The 17031-nt window shown below is 42.8% G+C and overlaps 1 protein-coding gene across 2 annotated transcripts in view; it reads right to left on the bottom strand.

Annotated features, from left to right (window-relative positions):
• EPHA6 (EPH receptor A6) overlaps positions 1-17031 on the bottom strand; it is a 1167010-nt gene that overhangs the window by 659112 nt on the left and 490867 nt on the right. For both annotated transcript variants that reach the window (XM_077294107.1, XM_077294108.1), the window contains exon 4: positions 11392-11547. In XM_077294107.1, the coding sequence (XP_077150222.1) occupies positions 11392-11547 (156 nt within the window). The remainder of the gene's footprint in view (positions 1-11391; positions 11548-17031) is intronic.

Below are 17031 nucleotides of genomic sequence, written 5' to 3'. Positions count from 1 at the left end.
GTTCCTTGTTTGTTATGCTCTATTATCTGTTCTACTATTTCAACTCACATCCATCCCTGTTGAGTTCAACTCTATCTGTCCATCTGCTCCTGAGTTTCCAGTTAGTCCCCATGATTCTACATACCCCCTGGAAACTGCACTAATGCATTGAGTTCTTGTGCCCATTCAGACCAGAGGCTTAGCAGATCCACCTCACCAGGTGAGACCTTATAAAATGTTTGTCATGAAGCTTTTCGGACGTCCACCATTTGTATAGTAAAAGTAAGTGCACACAACATCTTTTTCAGGTGGGTCCAAGCCAAAATCCTCATGATAAAGCTCTTAGAAAGCCCTCAAGACATTGGACATATGCATTGCTATATAAAACAACTTATTGTTCATATGGTCAGTCATGTGAGTGTCTTTTCAAGTTTCCAAAGATGCCAACAGGTTAAATGAAGCATCCTGATCATTCTTCAGGTGTTTTCCACACTGGTTTGCACGAGAAGTCAATGAGAACATTCAAAAGATGACTAGGATGATTTTTGTGTGTTTCCCAATGTTTTTGCTTCAAAAAACACTAGTGGTTTCTTCATTATTGATAGGAGTAAAACAAATTTTGGAAAATGCCAGTAAAACACCCCAAAAAAGACAGAAAGACAATAACATAACATTGACACCACTGCTACACCGCAGCAGTGACTGGTAACCTAAACAATAAGCAGTAAAAAAGAAAGAGACTTATTTATTTTACTCACTTATATAGCGCCATTAATTCCACAGCGCTTTCCAGACATCATCAATGTCACATCGGGGCTCACAATCAGGAGTCCCGATCAGTATCTCTTTATAGTCTGCTTTTTTTTACAACCACTTTTAGAAGATGGGGATAATCATCTAGTAGTTTTACTCCTATAAAACGAAAAAAAAGGTACCAGCACACATATACAGGTCCTTCTCAAAAAATTAGCATATAGTGTTAAATTTCATTATTTACCATAATGTAATGATTACAATTAAACTTTCATATACTATAGATTCATTATCCACCAACTGAAATTTGTCAGGTCTTTTATTGTTTTAATACTGATGATTTTGGCATACAACTCCTGATAACCCAAAAAACCTGTCTCAATAAATTAGCATATTTCACCCGACCAATCAAATAAAAGTGTTTTTTAATACCAAACAAAAAAACCATCAAATAATAATGTTCAGTTATGCACTCAATACTTGGTCGGGAATCCTTTGGCAGAAATGACTGCTTCAATGCGGCGTGGCATGGAGGCAATCAGCCTGTGACACTGCTGAGATGTTATGGAGGCCCAGGATGCTTCAATAGCGGCCTTAAGCTCATCCAGAGTGTTGGGTCTTGCGTCTCTCAACTTTCTCTTCACAATATCCCACAGATTCTCTATGGGGTTCAGGTCAGGAGAGTTGGCAGGCCAATTGAGCACAGTAATACCATGGTCAGTAAACCATTTACCAGTGGTTTTGGCACTGTGAGCAGGTGCCAGGTCGTGCTGAAAAATGAAATCTTCATCTCCATAAAGCATTTCAGCCGATGGAAGCATGAAGTGCTCCAAAATCTCCTGATAGCTAGCTGCATTGACCCTGCCCTTGATGAAACACAGTGGACCAACACCAGCAGCTGACATGGCACCCCACACCATCACTGACTGTGGGTACTTGACACTGGACTTCAGGCATTTTGGCATTTCCTTCTCCCCAGTCTTCCTCCAGACTCTGGCACCTTGATTTCCGAATGACATGCAAAATTTGCTTTCATCAGAAAAAAGTACTTGGGACCACTTAGCAACAGTCCAGTGCTGCTTCTCTGTAGCCCAGGTCAGGCGCTTCTGCCACTGTTTATGGTTCAAAAGTGGCTTTACCTGGGGAATGCGGCACCTGTAGCCCATTTCCTGCACACGCCTGTGCACGGTGGCTCTGGATGTTTCCACACCAGACTCAGTCCACTGCTTCCTCAGGTTCCGGTCACCTCTTCTCGTTGTACAGCGTTTTCTGCCACATTGTTTCCTTCCAACAGACTTACCATTGAGGTGCCTTGATACAGCACTCTGGGAACAGCCTATTTGTTGAGAAATTTCTTTCTGGGTCTTACCCTCTTGCTTGAGGGTGTCAATGATGGCCTTCTTGACATCTGTCAGGTCGCTAGTCTTACCCATGATGGGGGTTTTGAGTAATGAACCAGGCAGGGAGTTTTTAAAAGCCTCAGGTATCTTTTGCATGTGTTTAGAGTTAATTAGTTGATTCAGAAGATTAGGGTAATAGGTCATTTAGAGAACCTTTTCTTGATATGCTAATTTATTGAGACAGGTTTGTTGGGCTATCAGGAGTTGTAGGCCAAAATCATCAGTATTAAAACAATAAAAGACCTGACAAATTTCAGTTGGTGGATAATGAATCTATAGTATATGAAAGTTTAATTGTAATCATTACATTATGGTAAATAATGAAATTTAACACTATATGCTAATTTTTTGAGAAGGACCTGTATGGCTACTTCTCTACCTCATCTGGGCCCCATATCTCCACCTCATGACAAAGGTGAGAAGATCCCCTTTCTGTGGATATATGGGAATCCCAAGGATCGCCACATAGTGCACCATAAATAATTACTCAACACTGATAAGTATGTGACCAGATGCTTGGGAATTTGATGGATTGATATCAAAGGCCACATAAAGCCCCTGGGCCACAAGTTGTGCACGCCTGTTCTAGGGAAAGCAGAACAATTATACAGCTCCAATTGTGGTCAGTGGGCTCTGTATAAACACATGTGCATTCATACAAGTATGAGAAATGTTTATTTTTGCAGCGCTCTGGGCACTGAGACATAGACAAATTGCTAGAAAAAAAGCTGATGTTTGGAGCTGATTCAAAAAAATCTACACTGTTTGAGGAAGTGGAAAAAATCAACAGCAGTCGATGGTGCACTTAGTTTTCACAGACTATGAAACAAAAATTCTACTATTTTGTCTGAGAGCAGCAAAATATAGGGCAAGAGAACCTAATTCCATGGATGTATCACTTACTAGGCTATGTGCTGTAGTTTCAAAACAATCAGTGTTTTATCGGTGGGAGGTTATCACTACATGACTATATCTCTGGTGCCAGGCAGTCCGGCTAACCTGTGTAACCCCGCCTCCACCACTGATTAGCAGCTTGACAATTCATAGTGTACCCAGGAAGCCGCCAGGCAGGGATGTGGGCGGGTTATACAGAGCTCAGAAGGCTTAACTCTGCTACATCTCCATCAGACAAACAAGGGATTTTATCAAAATTAAAGCAAGCAGTTCAATAAGTCATACAACTCTGGAATCAGTGTCTCTTCCCCTATATTATGCTGCAGATTATATAGCAAAAACCTGCTGATAAGTTCCATTTAAGTCTAGGGCTACATGCATGTGTATGAGTTCAGTAAATTCTAGGAAAAGTATACTTGAAAATAAATTGCAAGGTTACAATAGTTCTGTCTGTATAGAAACATGGATGTTTTATCAAGGTGACCCCCCACAGACAAGCAATTCTGCGCACATACAGTTGTGGCCAAAAGTATTGACACCCCTGCAATTCTGTCAGATAATACTCAGTTTCTTCCTGAAAATAATTGCAAACACAAATTCTTTGGTATTATTATCTTCATTTAATTTGCCTTAAATGAAAAAACACAAAAGAGAATGAAGCAAAAAGCAAAACATTGATCATCTCACACAAAACTCCAAAAATGGGCCAGACAAAAGTATTGGCACCCTCAGCCTAATACTTGGTTGCACAACCTTTAGCCAAAATAACTGCGACCAACCGCTTCCGGTAACCATCAATGAGTTTCTTACAATGCTCTGCTGGAATTTTAGACCATTCTTCTTTGGCAAACTGCTCCAGATCCCTGATATTTGAAGGGAGCCTTCTCCAAACTGCCATTTTTAGATCTCTCCACAGGTGTTCTATGGGATTCAGGTCTGGACTCATTGCTGGCCACCTTAGAAGTCTTCAGTGCTTACTCTCAAACCATTTTCTAGTGCTTTTTGAAGTGTGTTTTGGGTCATTGTCCTGCTGGAAGACCCATGACCTCTGAGGGAGACCCAGCTTTCTCACATTGGGCCCTACATTATGCTGCAAAATTTGTTGGTAGTCTTCAGACTTCATAATGCCATGCACACGGTCAAGCTGTCCAGTGCCAGAGGCAGCAAAGCAACCCCAAAACATCAGGGAACCTCCGCCATGTTTGACTGTAGGGACCGTGTTCTTTTCTTTGAATGTCTCTTTTTTTCTCCTGTAAACTCTATGTTGATGCCTTTGCCCCAAAAGCTCTACTTTTGTCTCATCTGACCAGAGAACATTCTTCCAAAACGTTTTAGGCTTTTTCAGGTAAGTTTTGGCAAAGTCCAGCCTGGCTTTTTTATGTCTCGGGGTAATAAGTGGGGTCTTCCTGGGTCTCCTACCATACAGTCCCTTTTCATTCAGATGCCGACGGATAGTACGGGTTGACACTTTTGTACCCTCGGTCTGCAGGGCAGCTTGAACTTGTTTGGATGTTAGTCGAGGTTCTTTATCCAACATCCGCACAATCTTGTGTTGAAATCTCTTGTCAATTTTTCTTTTCCGGCAAATCTAGGGAGGTTAGCCACAGTGCCATGGGCTTTAAACTTCTTGATGACACTGCGCACGGTAGACACAGGAACATTCAGGTCTTTGGAGATGGACTTATAGCCTTGAGATTGCTCATGCTTTCTCACAATTTGGTTTCTCAAGTCCTCAGACAGTTCTTTGGTCTTCTTTCTTTTCTCCATGCTCAATGTGGTACACACAAGGACACAGGACAGAGGTTGAGTCAACTTTAATCCATGTCAACTGGCTGCAAGTGTGATTTAGTTATTGCCAACACCTGTTCGGTGCCACAGGTAAGTTACAGGTGCTGTTAAGTACACAAATTAGAGAAGCATCACATGATTTTTCGAACAGTGCCAAGACTTTTCTCCACCCCCTTTTTTATGTTTGGTGTGGAATTATATCCAATTTGGTTTTAGGACAATTATTTTTGTGTTTTTTCATTTAAGACAAATTAAATGTAGATAATAACAAAGAATTTGTGATTGCAATCATTTTCAGGAAGAAACTGAGTATTATCTGACAGAATTGCAGGGGTGTCAATACTTTTGGCCACAACTGTACATATTACACATATTGTAATTATAGACATTGATTTTTTGCATAGTCACATAGTTGGAGTGACAAAAAGATCTACCGTAAATCAAACAAGGTAGAGGGGGGATTTGTGTATTTGTGTGCGTGGGTGAAAAGGCTATTCCGGCTTTCTCTTGGCGATCCATGGAAAGGTAAAACTTTCTAAATGAAGGGTTAACGCGAGCTAAATATGGATACTTACATACAACCAAGTATTTTCCTACCTTTACATAAGTCATCCCTATATGTTATTGTGCTTTAATAAAGAATCTAAGTCTCTCCTGAAGGGATGAGATATTTCTGCTGAACTCCTTTCTGAGTGTCCGCAGCTTCACTGGTCTTGTAGTAGAAGACATCAATTTTGCAAAGTTACAAAGTCTTTTCTATGTACAGAAGGATTTAAACACTTTAATAAGGCAGCGCTAAGTAAATAAATATACTGTTCTGAACGAAAGTCCAAGTATATACATTGCTCAAAAAAATAAAGGGAACACTTAAACAACATAATATTACTCCAAGTAAATCAAACTTCTGTGAAATCAAACTGTCCACTTAGGAAGCAACACTGTTTGACAATCAATTTCACATGCTGTTGTGCAAATGGAATAGACAGCAGATGAAATTATTGGCAATTATCAAGACACACTCAATAAAGGAGTGGTTCTGCAGGTGGGGACCACAGATCACATCTCCGTACCAATGCTTTCTGGCTGATGTTTTGGTCACTTTTGAATGTTGGTTGTGCTTTCACACTCGTGGTAGCATGAGACGGACTCTACAACCAACACAAGTGGCTCAGGTAGTGCAGCTCATCCAGGATGGCACATCAATGCGAGCAGTGGCATGAAGGTTTGCTTTGTCTGTCAGCATAGTGTCCAGAGGAAGGAGGCGCTACCAGGATACAGGCCGGTACACCAAGAGATGTGGAGGGGGCCGTAGGAGGGCAACAACCCAGCAGCAGGGCCGCTACTTCAGCCTTTGTGCAAGGAGGAACAGGAGGAGCACTGCCAGAGCCCTGCAAAATGACCTCCAGGTGGCCACAAATGTGCATGTGTCTGCACAAACAGTTAGAAACCGATTCCATGAGGATGGTCTGAGTGCCCAACATCCACAGATGGTGGTTGTGCTCACAGCCCAACACCTTGCAGGAAGCTTGGCATTTGCCACAGAACACCAGGATTGGCAAATTCGCCACTGGCGCCCTGTGCTCTTCACAGATGAAAGCAGGTTCACAATGAGCACATGTGACAGATGTGACAGAGTCTGGAGATGCCGTGGAGAGTGATCTGTTGCCTGCAACATCCTCCAGCATGACCAGTTTGGCAGTGAATCAGTAATGGTGTGGGGTGGCATTTCTTTGGATGGCTGCACAGCCCTCCATGTGCTTGCCAGAGGTAGCTTGACTGCCATTAGCTACCGAGATGAGATCCTCAGACCTCTTGTGAGACCATATGCTGGTGCAGTTCGCCCTGGGTTCCTCCTAATGCAGAATAATGGCAGACCTCATGTGGCTGGAGTGTGTCCGCAGTTCCTGCAGAATGAAGGCATTGAAGCTATGGACTTGTCCGCCTGTTCCCCAGACCTGAATCCGATTGAATACATCTGGGACATCATGTCTCGCATTATCCTCCAGTCACGTTGCACCACAGACTGTTCAGGAGTTGGCAGATGCTTTAGTCCAGGTCTGGAAGGAGATCCCTCAGGAGACCATCCGCCGCCTCATCAGGAGCATGCCCAGGTGTTGTAGAGAGATTATACAGGCACGTGGAGGCCACACACTACTGAGCATCATTTCCTTGTCTTGAGGCATTTCCACTGAAGTTGGATCAGCCCCTAACTTCATTTTCCACTTTGATTTTGAGTATCATTCCAACTCCAGACCTCCCTGGGATATTAGTTGTGATTTACGTTGATCATTTGTAGGTTTTATTGTTCTGAACACATTCCACTATGTAATGAATAAAAATCTACAACTGGAATATTTAATTCACTGATATCTACGATGTGGGATTTTAGTGTTCCCTTTATTTTTTTGAGCAGTGTACAAAGCATGCACAGCTATACTGGGTGTTCTCTGCAGTTTTAAATTCATCTTCAATTAGAATTTCTACCACCTATTATATAAAACATGTAAGGAAAAAAATATCTGAGACCCTAATAAGGGAATGTGCACACAACACCTGGAATCTGCTTGAAAAAGCACCACAATAAAAATGAACATAGTGCACAGCAATGTCAAAACAACACTGCAGTATACATGTTCTGTCTTATGTCACTTCTTTTAACCATTTCAGAGTTCAGAAACCTGGAATTGGTTAAAAGGAGTAATATGTTCATTTTTCAGGTGGTTTCGTTTAGAAGACAATCTGCGCAGTACACTTGAAAGTGTAGAGCAAAGAAGCAGGAGAAGATGCTTTAGGAAAATGACTGCTGGAGTTTTCATAAAAGATTTTTGCTTTGAAAACTTGGCAGTTCTAGAGATGCTGTGGGAACATATCCTAGACTGTAAAAATGTCCATCAATGGTTTGAAGGCTCATCCAACCTTTAAATACCTTTAAAATAAACCATCAATATTAGATCAGGGAGAATGAAAGGTCCGAATATCGGTACCTCCTTTGATAGGCTGCTTGAAGAGGTTGCGGCAGCGTTGCTCCTTTGAAGTTATAAAAAAACCCATATAGCTAATGTAAATGTAGAAGAAGGTGGTGTCGACAGTTAACTCCCACTAATCTATTATTGCGACCTAATATTGTCTCCTCTGAGACTCTCAACCAGCGAAAACACAGGGGCCTTCAGTGGTCATTTTATCTGTAAATCCTATGAATCCTTTAATGTCGCTGTGCAACCTTCTTTATTTACAGTATTTCCCCAGTACATCTAAAATGAGGACACTCGCTATTAAAAATGTCTTACTATTTTATGTCTACATCTGCAAAACTATAGATTTCCAAGGTAACAGTACAAATAAACTAACTCCTCTTCTATTGTAATCTACTTTGTAGATTAGGAAGAAGTTGGGGAGAGAAAGAAAATAAATAATTACGACTGCAGGATTAGACTACACAGGGTTTGTTTGTAGTCTGTTATCATAGAGACAAATAGATCGGATGAAACTGTAGAAAATGTTTAACCAGAACATTATGGAAAGTTGCTACAAAATGTAACTTAACTTAAATATATATTTTTCAATATGTTTTACAACTTTCTAAGTACTGTTGAGCAGTTTGGGTCCAGATCCTGAGACCTTGTCCAATTGCTCAACCCAATCTAGTGTACAGGCCCAATAGAAAATCTATGGATCAAGTTTATCAAGACCGGCATTGTTCATGACTGTCTTGATAATGGAGACTCCTGGAGTCAGAAGCTCCTTATTCATTAAGAATTGCATGCCTCTTATCGAATCAGGAGCATTGCAAAAAGTGGAATGTGACCCACTGTCACCACAAATCCTACTCCAATACTCTCTGTAGTAAGATCTGTGGCATAGCAATCAATTTGACGAGTAGCAGCCACTAAGCCACCGTCCCACCCCAGCTCCACCCACTTTGTCAGAGCTGAGCAAAAATGGCATGAGAACTATAAAAGTCATAAAATTTTAGCGCAGCCTTGAGTTGCACCTAAATGTTGCAACTTTTCATGAAATTGTGCTCGGTGCCTGTACACTGCACTGTATGCTGTTAAGTATAAACTGAAAAGTTATGCCTCAGCAATCGTTGTGGGGTTTTTAGGACCCAAAGCCCCAATAATTAACAGTACTTAGAGGGGTTGTCTGGTCTAAAACTACAAGCTTGCAGTCACTCTATGTAACTGCAGACTTGTGGATCCTGACATTACGCGCACTGGTTGCTGGGAGTGGCGGTCATGTGATATGCATACATCTGGCCACAATCTGACTAGACTGTTTCCGATCTCACTCAATACTCTTGTATTGAGCGAGGCTGCACCCAACTGGTCGGATTGTGGCTGGGAAGTATGCATATGGTGTACTTGCTGTCACATGACTGCCATTCCTGTCCAGACACTGAGAATCCTTGCAGTGCGAATAATGTGAGGATCCACAAGTCTGCAGTCCCATAGAGCGGCTGCATGCTTGCAGTATTTGACTAGGCAAACTATTTAACGAGGTTTCTGAAAATCCATCTTTTGCTGTTGCAGTTTGTTTTAAAACCAAACTGTCCTTTACTCAGCCTCCATGGGTCCAGCACTGAGTCTCCGCCACTACCCTGTTATTGTCTCCAGAGCATATGTCATGTTGACTGCACAGCAGCCAACAGTTGAGCACAAAGGCTCTGGATAAGTGGACACTATGGGTCACGCAGGACCGCTGAGTTCGCTGATTGGCTGCAGTGCTCTCAACATGACATCAGGTCTGCAGACAATAACAGACACCATGAGCAGTGGTGGTGACTAATCTTTGGACCCAAGGAGTGTGAGTAAAGCTCAGTTTGAATATTTGAAACAAACTGCAAAACAAACCAGGCAATAGGGGTTATCCAAAGTCACGAAATATCAAAACTATCGGAAAAGAAAATGGGTTGCAAATATGGACATAACCTTAAAGGGAATCTGTCAGCAGGATTGTGCACTGTAACCTACAGACAGTGTCAGGTCGGCGCCTTATACTGATTACAATGATACCTTGGCTGATGAAATCCGTCTTGTGGTTGTTATTTAATCTTTATTTTCAGTTTTGAGTTAATGATATGCTCGTGCTCCGGGGCGGCCTGTGGGGGTCTTCATGTGGTTCCCTGATTAGGTATTCATCTGTATGGCTTCTAACAGGTCACTGATCCCTCACTGACCTGCCGGCTAGTTCACATAATGAATATATACATACTTAAAAAATAAACCTTTTGCAGGCAGGTGCCAGCCGTGGCACTTGTGTTGCAGCATAATCGCATGTGTACTGTCTTGTTAATAACTGTGCTTGATGTTTTCCTGAGAAGTATGAAAAAAATCTGTTTTAAAATGGCGCCCGCAGCGCCTGCGCAGTAGCAGCTATCGGTGTATATAGAGGTGATCCAATAGCTGCTACTGCGCATGCGCAAGCAGCGCCATCTTGCTAGAGAAGAAAAAAAAAATCCTCCTCCAAGATGGCGCCACCCCTGCACCTGCACAGTAGCAGCTATTGGATCACCTCTATATACACCGATAGTTACTACTGCGCAGGCATGGCGGGCGCTATTTTCAAATGTTTTTTTTTATATATATACTCCTCAGGAAAACATCAAGCACAGTTATTAACTGCACATTAAATATGCAAATATACTGTAGTGCAGGGGCCACGGCCGGCGCCTGTCTGCAGAAGGGTTTCGTTTTCCAAGATATATATAATATTCATTATATAAAGTGGGGGGCAGGTCAGTGAGGCATCAGTGACCTGTCAGAAGCCATACAGATGAATACCTAATCAGAGCACCACATGAAGACCACCCACAGGCCGCCCCGGAGCACAAGAATATAATTAACTAAAAACTGAACATAAATATTAACCCCTTCATGATCAGAGGTATTTTCATTTTTGGTGAAAAAAGTGCAATTCCACAGTTGTTTTTTTTATTTTTATTTTTTCACCATGTTCACCAAATGCTAAAACTGACCTGCCATTATGATTATGATTCTCCAGGTCACTACGAGTTCACAGACACCTAACATGTCTAGATTCTTTTTTATTTAAGTGGTGAAAAAAAAACCCAAACTTTGGTAAAAAAAAAAAAAATGGCACCATTTTCTGAGATCTATAGTGTCTCCACTTTTTGTGATCTGGGGCTGGTTGCGAGCTTATTTTTTGCGCGCTAAGTTGACGCTTTTATTGATTTTGGTACAATTATTTGATTGCCCATTATTGCAATGTAGCAGCAACCACAAAAATGTAATTTGGGCATTTTGAATTTTTTTCTTGTTACGCCGTTTAGTAAAAATTTTTTTTTTACTTTTTGAATGCTTCAGTAGTCTCCATGGGAGAATAGAAGCTGCAGTTATCTGATCGCCTCTCTTATACACAGGCAATGATCAGTTCACCAGTGTGTAGCAAAAATGCCACTGCTACTTGCAGTGGGTTGTCATGACAACCAGAGATCTGTAGCAGACCTCTATCATTATCATTGCTGGATTGCTATGAGCGCCGCCCCATTGTGTAGGATACTGTGCACAATCCTGCTGACAGGTTCCCTTTAAACTTTACCCCACTTATAATGACTTACTTGTGCATGCCATGGCGGGTGGGTCTTTTTCCGCTCTGAAGTAGCCTTTCTCACACTGGCAGACCGTTGTGGACTCTACATATGTGAAGCTATGTGGAGGACACTTGGAACACTTGATATTTCCAGCAAATGCCTTGTAGAATCCAGGCCGACAAGCTGCAAGAAAACAGAAGAAAAAACGGTCAATGATTTCCTTTCGCCGTCACTATTCAATTCATATGTCATTCAGCTGTGAAAGTGAGGATTCCTGCGTAGACACTGTGTATAAGCTCCTTCTGACCGCAGGCAAGTCACTTCATCTCCTCCCACCTCAGACAGCAGAATTAGGTTGTAAATCATTATATCTGTTTTCCTAGACTGACAGTAAGTAATTATTAAAATTATAATACTGATCAAAGACAAGACAAAACTAAATCTGGGATTGTATTTACATAACCTTATCCCGTAAGCCTATGTTTTTCATGATATGCAGGACAAGTAATAAAGCTGAGCTTTAGCATTCTGTTCGGAGACATTAAAGACAATGTATGACTGCTCGGATTATAATAGAATTACCATTTAGTCTAATGTCCAAGTAACAGAAAACCATTCAAAGCTAATAAGCCACATCATGCGCTGACAATACCAGAAAATCCTCTAAGTCTGACAGTGCCCAGCAAAAAAACTAAAACAAAAAATGGTAACATAAGAAGACAAACTCTGGAACAAATAATTCAGTATTCGATGATCACTCAAGATGCAACAACAATGCCGGAAGTCAATAGAAGAATAGCTATGGGCAAATCAACAATGAAGTCACTGGACAAGGTCTTCAAAACAAGGAACATTTTACTGGCAATGGAAACAAGGTCCGTACATAGCTAGGTCTTTTGTGTAGTAACACATAGATATGAAACCAGGATGATAAAGAAACAAGACAGAAGAAGAATCAACACCTTTAAAATGTGGTGCTGGAGAAGGAGGTTATCAATACCATGGATGGCAAGAAGGACAAACAATTTAATTTTTGAACAAATCAAGCCCGACATGTCACTGATAGAAAGGATCACCAAGTTATAACTTGCCTACTTTGGACACAACTTCCAAAAAGAGCAATCACTAGAGAAGGTCATCATGGTAGGAAGAATAGAAGGAAAAAAGCAAAGAGGAAGACCAATAACCTGATGGCTTGATATCATCAATATAATGGCATAGGTGACCCAGGAGGACCTATCTAGGCTTGCACAATAACAATCTTCCTACATCGATATTGTGATTGAGATGAAGGCCGTTAAAAACAAAATAAAACTGAGCCTAGCCTCTGTCCTTGCAGAATTTGTACACAACTACATCTGGATGCAGTAAAAGGTTTCTTTAGATCATTGTATCCATAGGTCATATCATCAGTAAATCAGTAAGATATACTAGGTTATATGTCAATCCCTAACTCTAGAGATAGGAGAATCGATTTGTAAGACTCTGGTCTATCCACCAGGTTACTAATCTGTGGCTACTGGAAGGGAAATTTGAAATATCATTACCTCCTGGCATTGCCACGTCCTCTTTTGATTTACCGAGATGGCGCAATGTAATCATTGCGGTATGTGTTATGATCCGGTGACCTAGGAGCCGCATGAGAAACTTTCTCAGGAGTAGTGGTATCTGTACTGACCGCAAACCCTAAACTGACACCGCAACTAGAAGTAGCCGTGGGGTGTGCCTGACCCATCCTAGACACCTCGACACAGCTGGAGGACTGAATACCCCTATAGGTGGAAATGGGAATTCTATTTTGCCTCAGAGCAGAGCCCCAAAGGATAGACAGCCCCCCACAAATATTGACTGTGAGTATAAGAGGAGAGACACACGCAGGCAGAAAAACAGACTTTAGCAAAAGAGGCACTTCTAGCTAAATAGAAAAGGATAGGACAGAATTCTAAGCGGTCAGTATTAAAATCCTAAAAATATCCACAGCAGAAAATACAAATATACTACATCTAACTAAAGACATAGCAAGTATATCTGCAACTCCTGAGAATCCAGCATGACTGAAAAATCCAAACAAGTCTAAGCTGGACAAAAACACAAATGGATTGCACTGAATTACAAGCACACTGCATGTGTGCACAGAGACAAAAAAACAGACACTTATCTTAGCTGAATTGACAGCAGAGCATGAGGAACCAGAGAGAGCAGCAATCCCTCCAAGAACAATGGACAACTGGCACTGACTAATGAATCCAGCAGTCCTAAATACCCCAGTCAGAGCTGCAATCAGCAAGGACACCTGACCAGCATTGCCAGCCAGGAACAGCTGCAATACCACCAACAACCACCGGAGGGAACCCAAGAGCAGAATTCACAACAGTACCCCCCCTTGAGGAGGGGGCACCGAACCCTCACCAGAGCCCCCAGGCCGATCAGGACGAGCCAGATGAAAGGCACAGACCAAATCAGCAGCATGGACATCAGAGGCAAAAACCCAAGAATTATCCTCCTGGCCATAACCCTTCCATTTGACAAGGTACTGAAGCCTCCGCCCCGAAAGGCGAGAATCCAAAATCTTCTCAACCACATACTCCAACTCCCCATCAACCAACACCGGAGCAGGAGGATCAACAGAGGGAACAACGGGCACCACATATTTCTGCAATAAAGATCTATGGAAAACATTATGGATGGCAAAAAAGGCCGGAAGGGCCAAACGAAAAGACACCGGATTGATGATCTCAGAAATCCTATAAGGACCAATAAACCGAGGCTTAAACTTAGGGGAAGAAACCTTCATAGGAACATGACGGGAAGACAACCAGACCAAATCCCCAACCCGAAGCGGGAACCAACACACCGACGACGGTTAGCAAAACGCTGAGCCTCCTCCTGAGACAACACCAAGTTGTTCACCACATGAGCCCAAATCTGCTGCAACCTGTCAATGACAGAATCCACACCAGGACAATCAGAAGGCTCAACCTGCCCCAGGATGGCCAGCCAACACAGAACAATGGACCTCAGAAATCACTCTACTAGTCCATCTGTCAGGAACAAACAGTTTGCCCACTGGACAGCGGTCAGGTTTGTCAGCCTGAAATTCCTGCAGAACCCGTCGCAAATCAGGAGAAATGGCAGAAAGGACCACCCCTTCCTTCAGAATGCCGACCGGTTCCAGTACCTCAGGAGAATCAGGCAAAAAACTCCTAGAGAGGGCATCAGCCTTAATATTTTTAGAACCCGGAAGATACGAGACCACAAAATCAAAACGGGAGAAAAACAAGGACCATCGAGCCTGTCTAGGATTCAGCCGTTTGGCAGACTCGAGGTAAATCAGATTTTTATGATCGGTCAAGACCACAATACGGTGCTTGGCTCCCTCAAGCCAATGTCGCCATTCCTCAAACGCCCACTTCAAAGCCAACAACTCCCAATTGCCGACATCATAATTGCGTTCAGTAGGCGAAAACTTATGGGAATAGAAGGCACACGGTTTCATCAAGGAACCAACAGGATCCCTCTGGGACAAAACGGCCCCTGCGCCAATCTCAGAAGCGTCAACCTCAACCTGAAACGGAAGAGAAACATCCGGCTGATGCAACACCGGGGCAGAAGTAAATCGGCGTTTAAGCTCCTGAAAGGCAGAGACAGCCACAGAGGACCAATTCATTACATCAGCGCCCTTCTTCGTCAAATCGGTCAGGGGTTTAACCACACTGGAGAAGTTAGCAATGAAACGGCGATAAAAATTAGCAAAGCCCAAAAATTTCTGAAGGCTCTTCACGGATGTGGGCTGAATCCAATCATGAATGGCCTGAACCTTAACCGGATCCATCTCTTTAGATGAGGGAGAAAAAATGAAGCCCAAAAAAGAAACCTTCTGCACTCCAAAGAGACACTTAGACCCCTTCACAAACAAAGCATTATCACGAAGGATCTGAAATACCATCCTGACCTGTTTCACTGAGTCCCAATCATCGGAAAAAATCAAGATGTCATCCAAATATACAGTCATGAATTTATCAAGGTAATTCCAGAAGATATCATGCGTGAAGGACTGAAAAACAGATGGAGCATTAGAGAGTCCGAATGGCATCACAAGGTATTCAAAATGGCCTTCGAGCGTATTAAACGCAGTTTTCCATTCATCACCTTGCTTAATACGAACAAGATTATATGCCCCCCGAAGGTCAATCTTAGTAAACCAACTAGCCCCCTTAATCCTGGCAAACAAATCAGAAAGCAAGGGTAAAGGGTATTGAAACTTGACCGTGATCTTATTCAAGAGGCAATAATCAATACAGGGTCTCAGGGAGCCATCCTTCTTAGCAACAAAAAAAAATCCCGCTCCCAACGGTGAAGAAGATGGCTGAATATGCCCTTTCTCCAAAGACTCCTTAACATAACTCCGCATGGTGGTATGTTCAGGCACAGACAGGTTGAAAAGTTGGCCCTTGGGAAACTTACAGCCTGGAATCAAGTCAATAGCACAATCACAGTCCCTATGTGGTGGAAGGGTACTGGACCTGGGCTCATCGAATACATCCTGAAAATCAGACAAAAACTCTGGAACCTCAGAAGAGGTGGAAGAGGAGATTGACATCAAAGGAACGTCATTGTGAACCCCCTGACAACCCCAACTAGTCACAGACATAGACTTCCAATTCAACACAGGATTATGTATCTGCAACCATGGAAAGCCCAGCACAATAGCGTCATGCAAATTATGCAACACCAGAAAACGACAATCTTCCTGATGGGCTGGCGCCATACACATGGTCACCTGTGTCCAAAACTGGGGTTTATTTTTAGCCAAAGGTGTAGCATCAATGCCCCTTAAAGGAATAGGATTCTGTAAAGACTGCAAGGGGAAACCACAACTAGGGTTGAGCGAAACGGATCGTTCATTTTCATAAGTCGCCGACTTTTGGCAAAGTCGGCGTCTCATGAAACCCCACCCGATCCCTGTGTGCGGTCGGCCATGCGGTACGTGACTTTCGCGCCAAAGTCGCGTTTCAATGACGCTAAAAGCGCCATTTCTCAGCCAATGAAGGTGGACGTAGAGTGTGGGCAGCGTGATGACATAGATCTCAGTCCCCACCATCTTAGAGAAGGGCATTGCAGTGATTGGCTTGCTTTCTGCGGCGTCACAGGGGCTATAAAGGGGCGTTCCCGCCGACAGCCATCTTACTGCTGCTGATCTGAGCGTAGGGAGAGGTGCCACTTCGTCAGAAGCAGGGATAGTGTTTTGCAGGGTACATTCACCCCCAAACCGCTTGTGCTGTAGCGATTTCCACTGTCCAACACCACCTTTTGTTTGCAGGGACAGTGGAAGCTACATTTTTTTTTCCACAGCGCTGTAGCTTATTGGGCTGCCCTAGAAGGCTCTCTGACAGCTGCGTTGCTGTGTGTGTACGCCGCTGTGCAAACCAACTGCTTTTTTCAAAGCACAAATCCTGTTGTTCCATCCTTTCTGCACAGCTATCTTGTTTGTTTGTCCACACTTTTGTGTGCAGCAGTCCTTTTTATAGCTGCCTGCCATACTTTTCTGAGATTACTGCAGGGAGATAAAGATTGGCAAGTCTGCCTCTGTGCCAGTGCTGTGTGTGGCATCTGTCTCTCATTGTGTGCCACCGAAAACCAGTGTGTAATACTGGGCCTTTTTTTTTT

Source organism: Ranitomeya variabilis, chromosome 3 (assembly GCF_051348905.1).
Source record: "Ranitomeya variabilis isolate aRanVar5 chromosome 3, aRanVar5.hap1, whole genome shotgun sequence".
In the NCBI taxonomy this organism is placed as follows: domain Eukaryota; kingdom Metazoa; phylum Chordata; class Amphibia; order Anura; family Dendrobatidae; genus Ranitomeya; species Ranitomeya variabilis.
The sequence above is the reverse complement of the archived record's forward strand: the minus strand, read 5'-3'. Positions and strand labels throughout refer to the sequence as shown.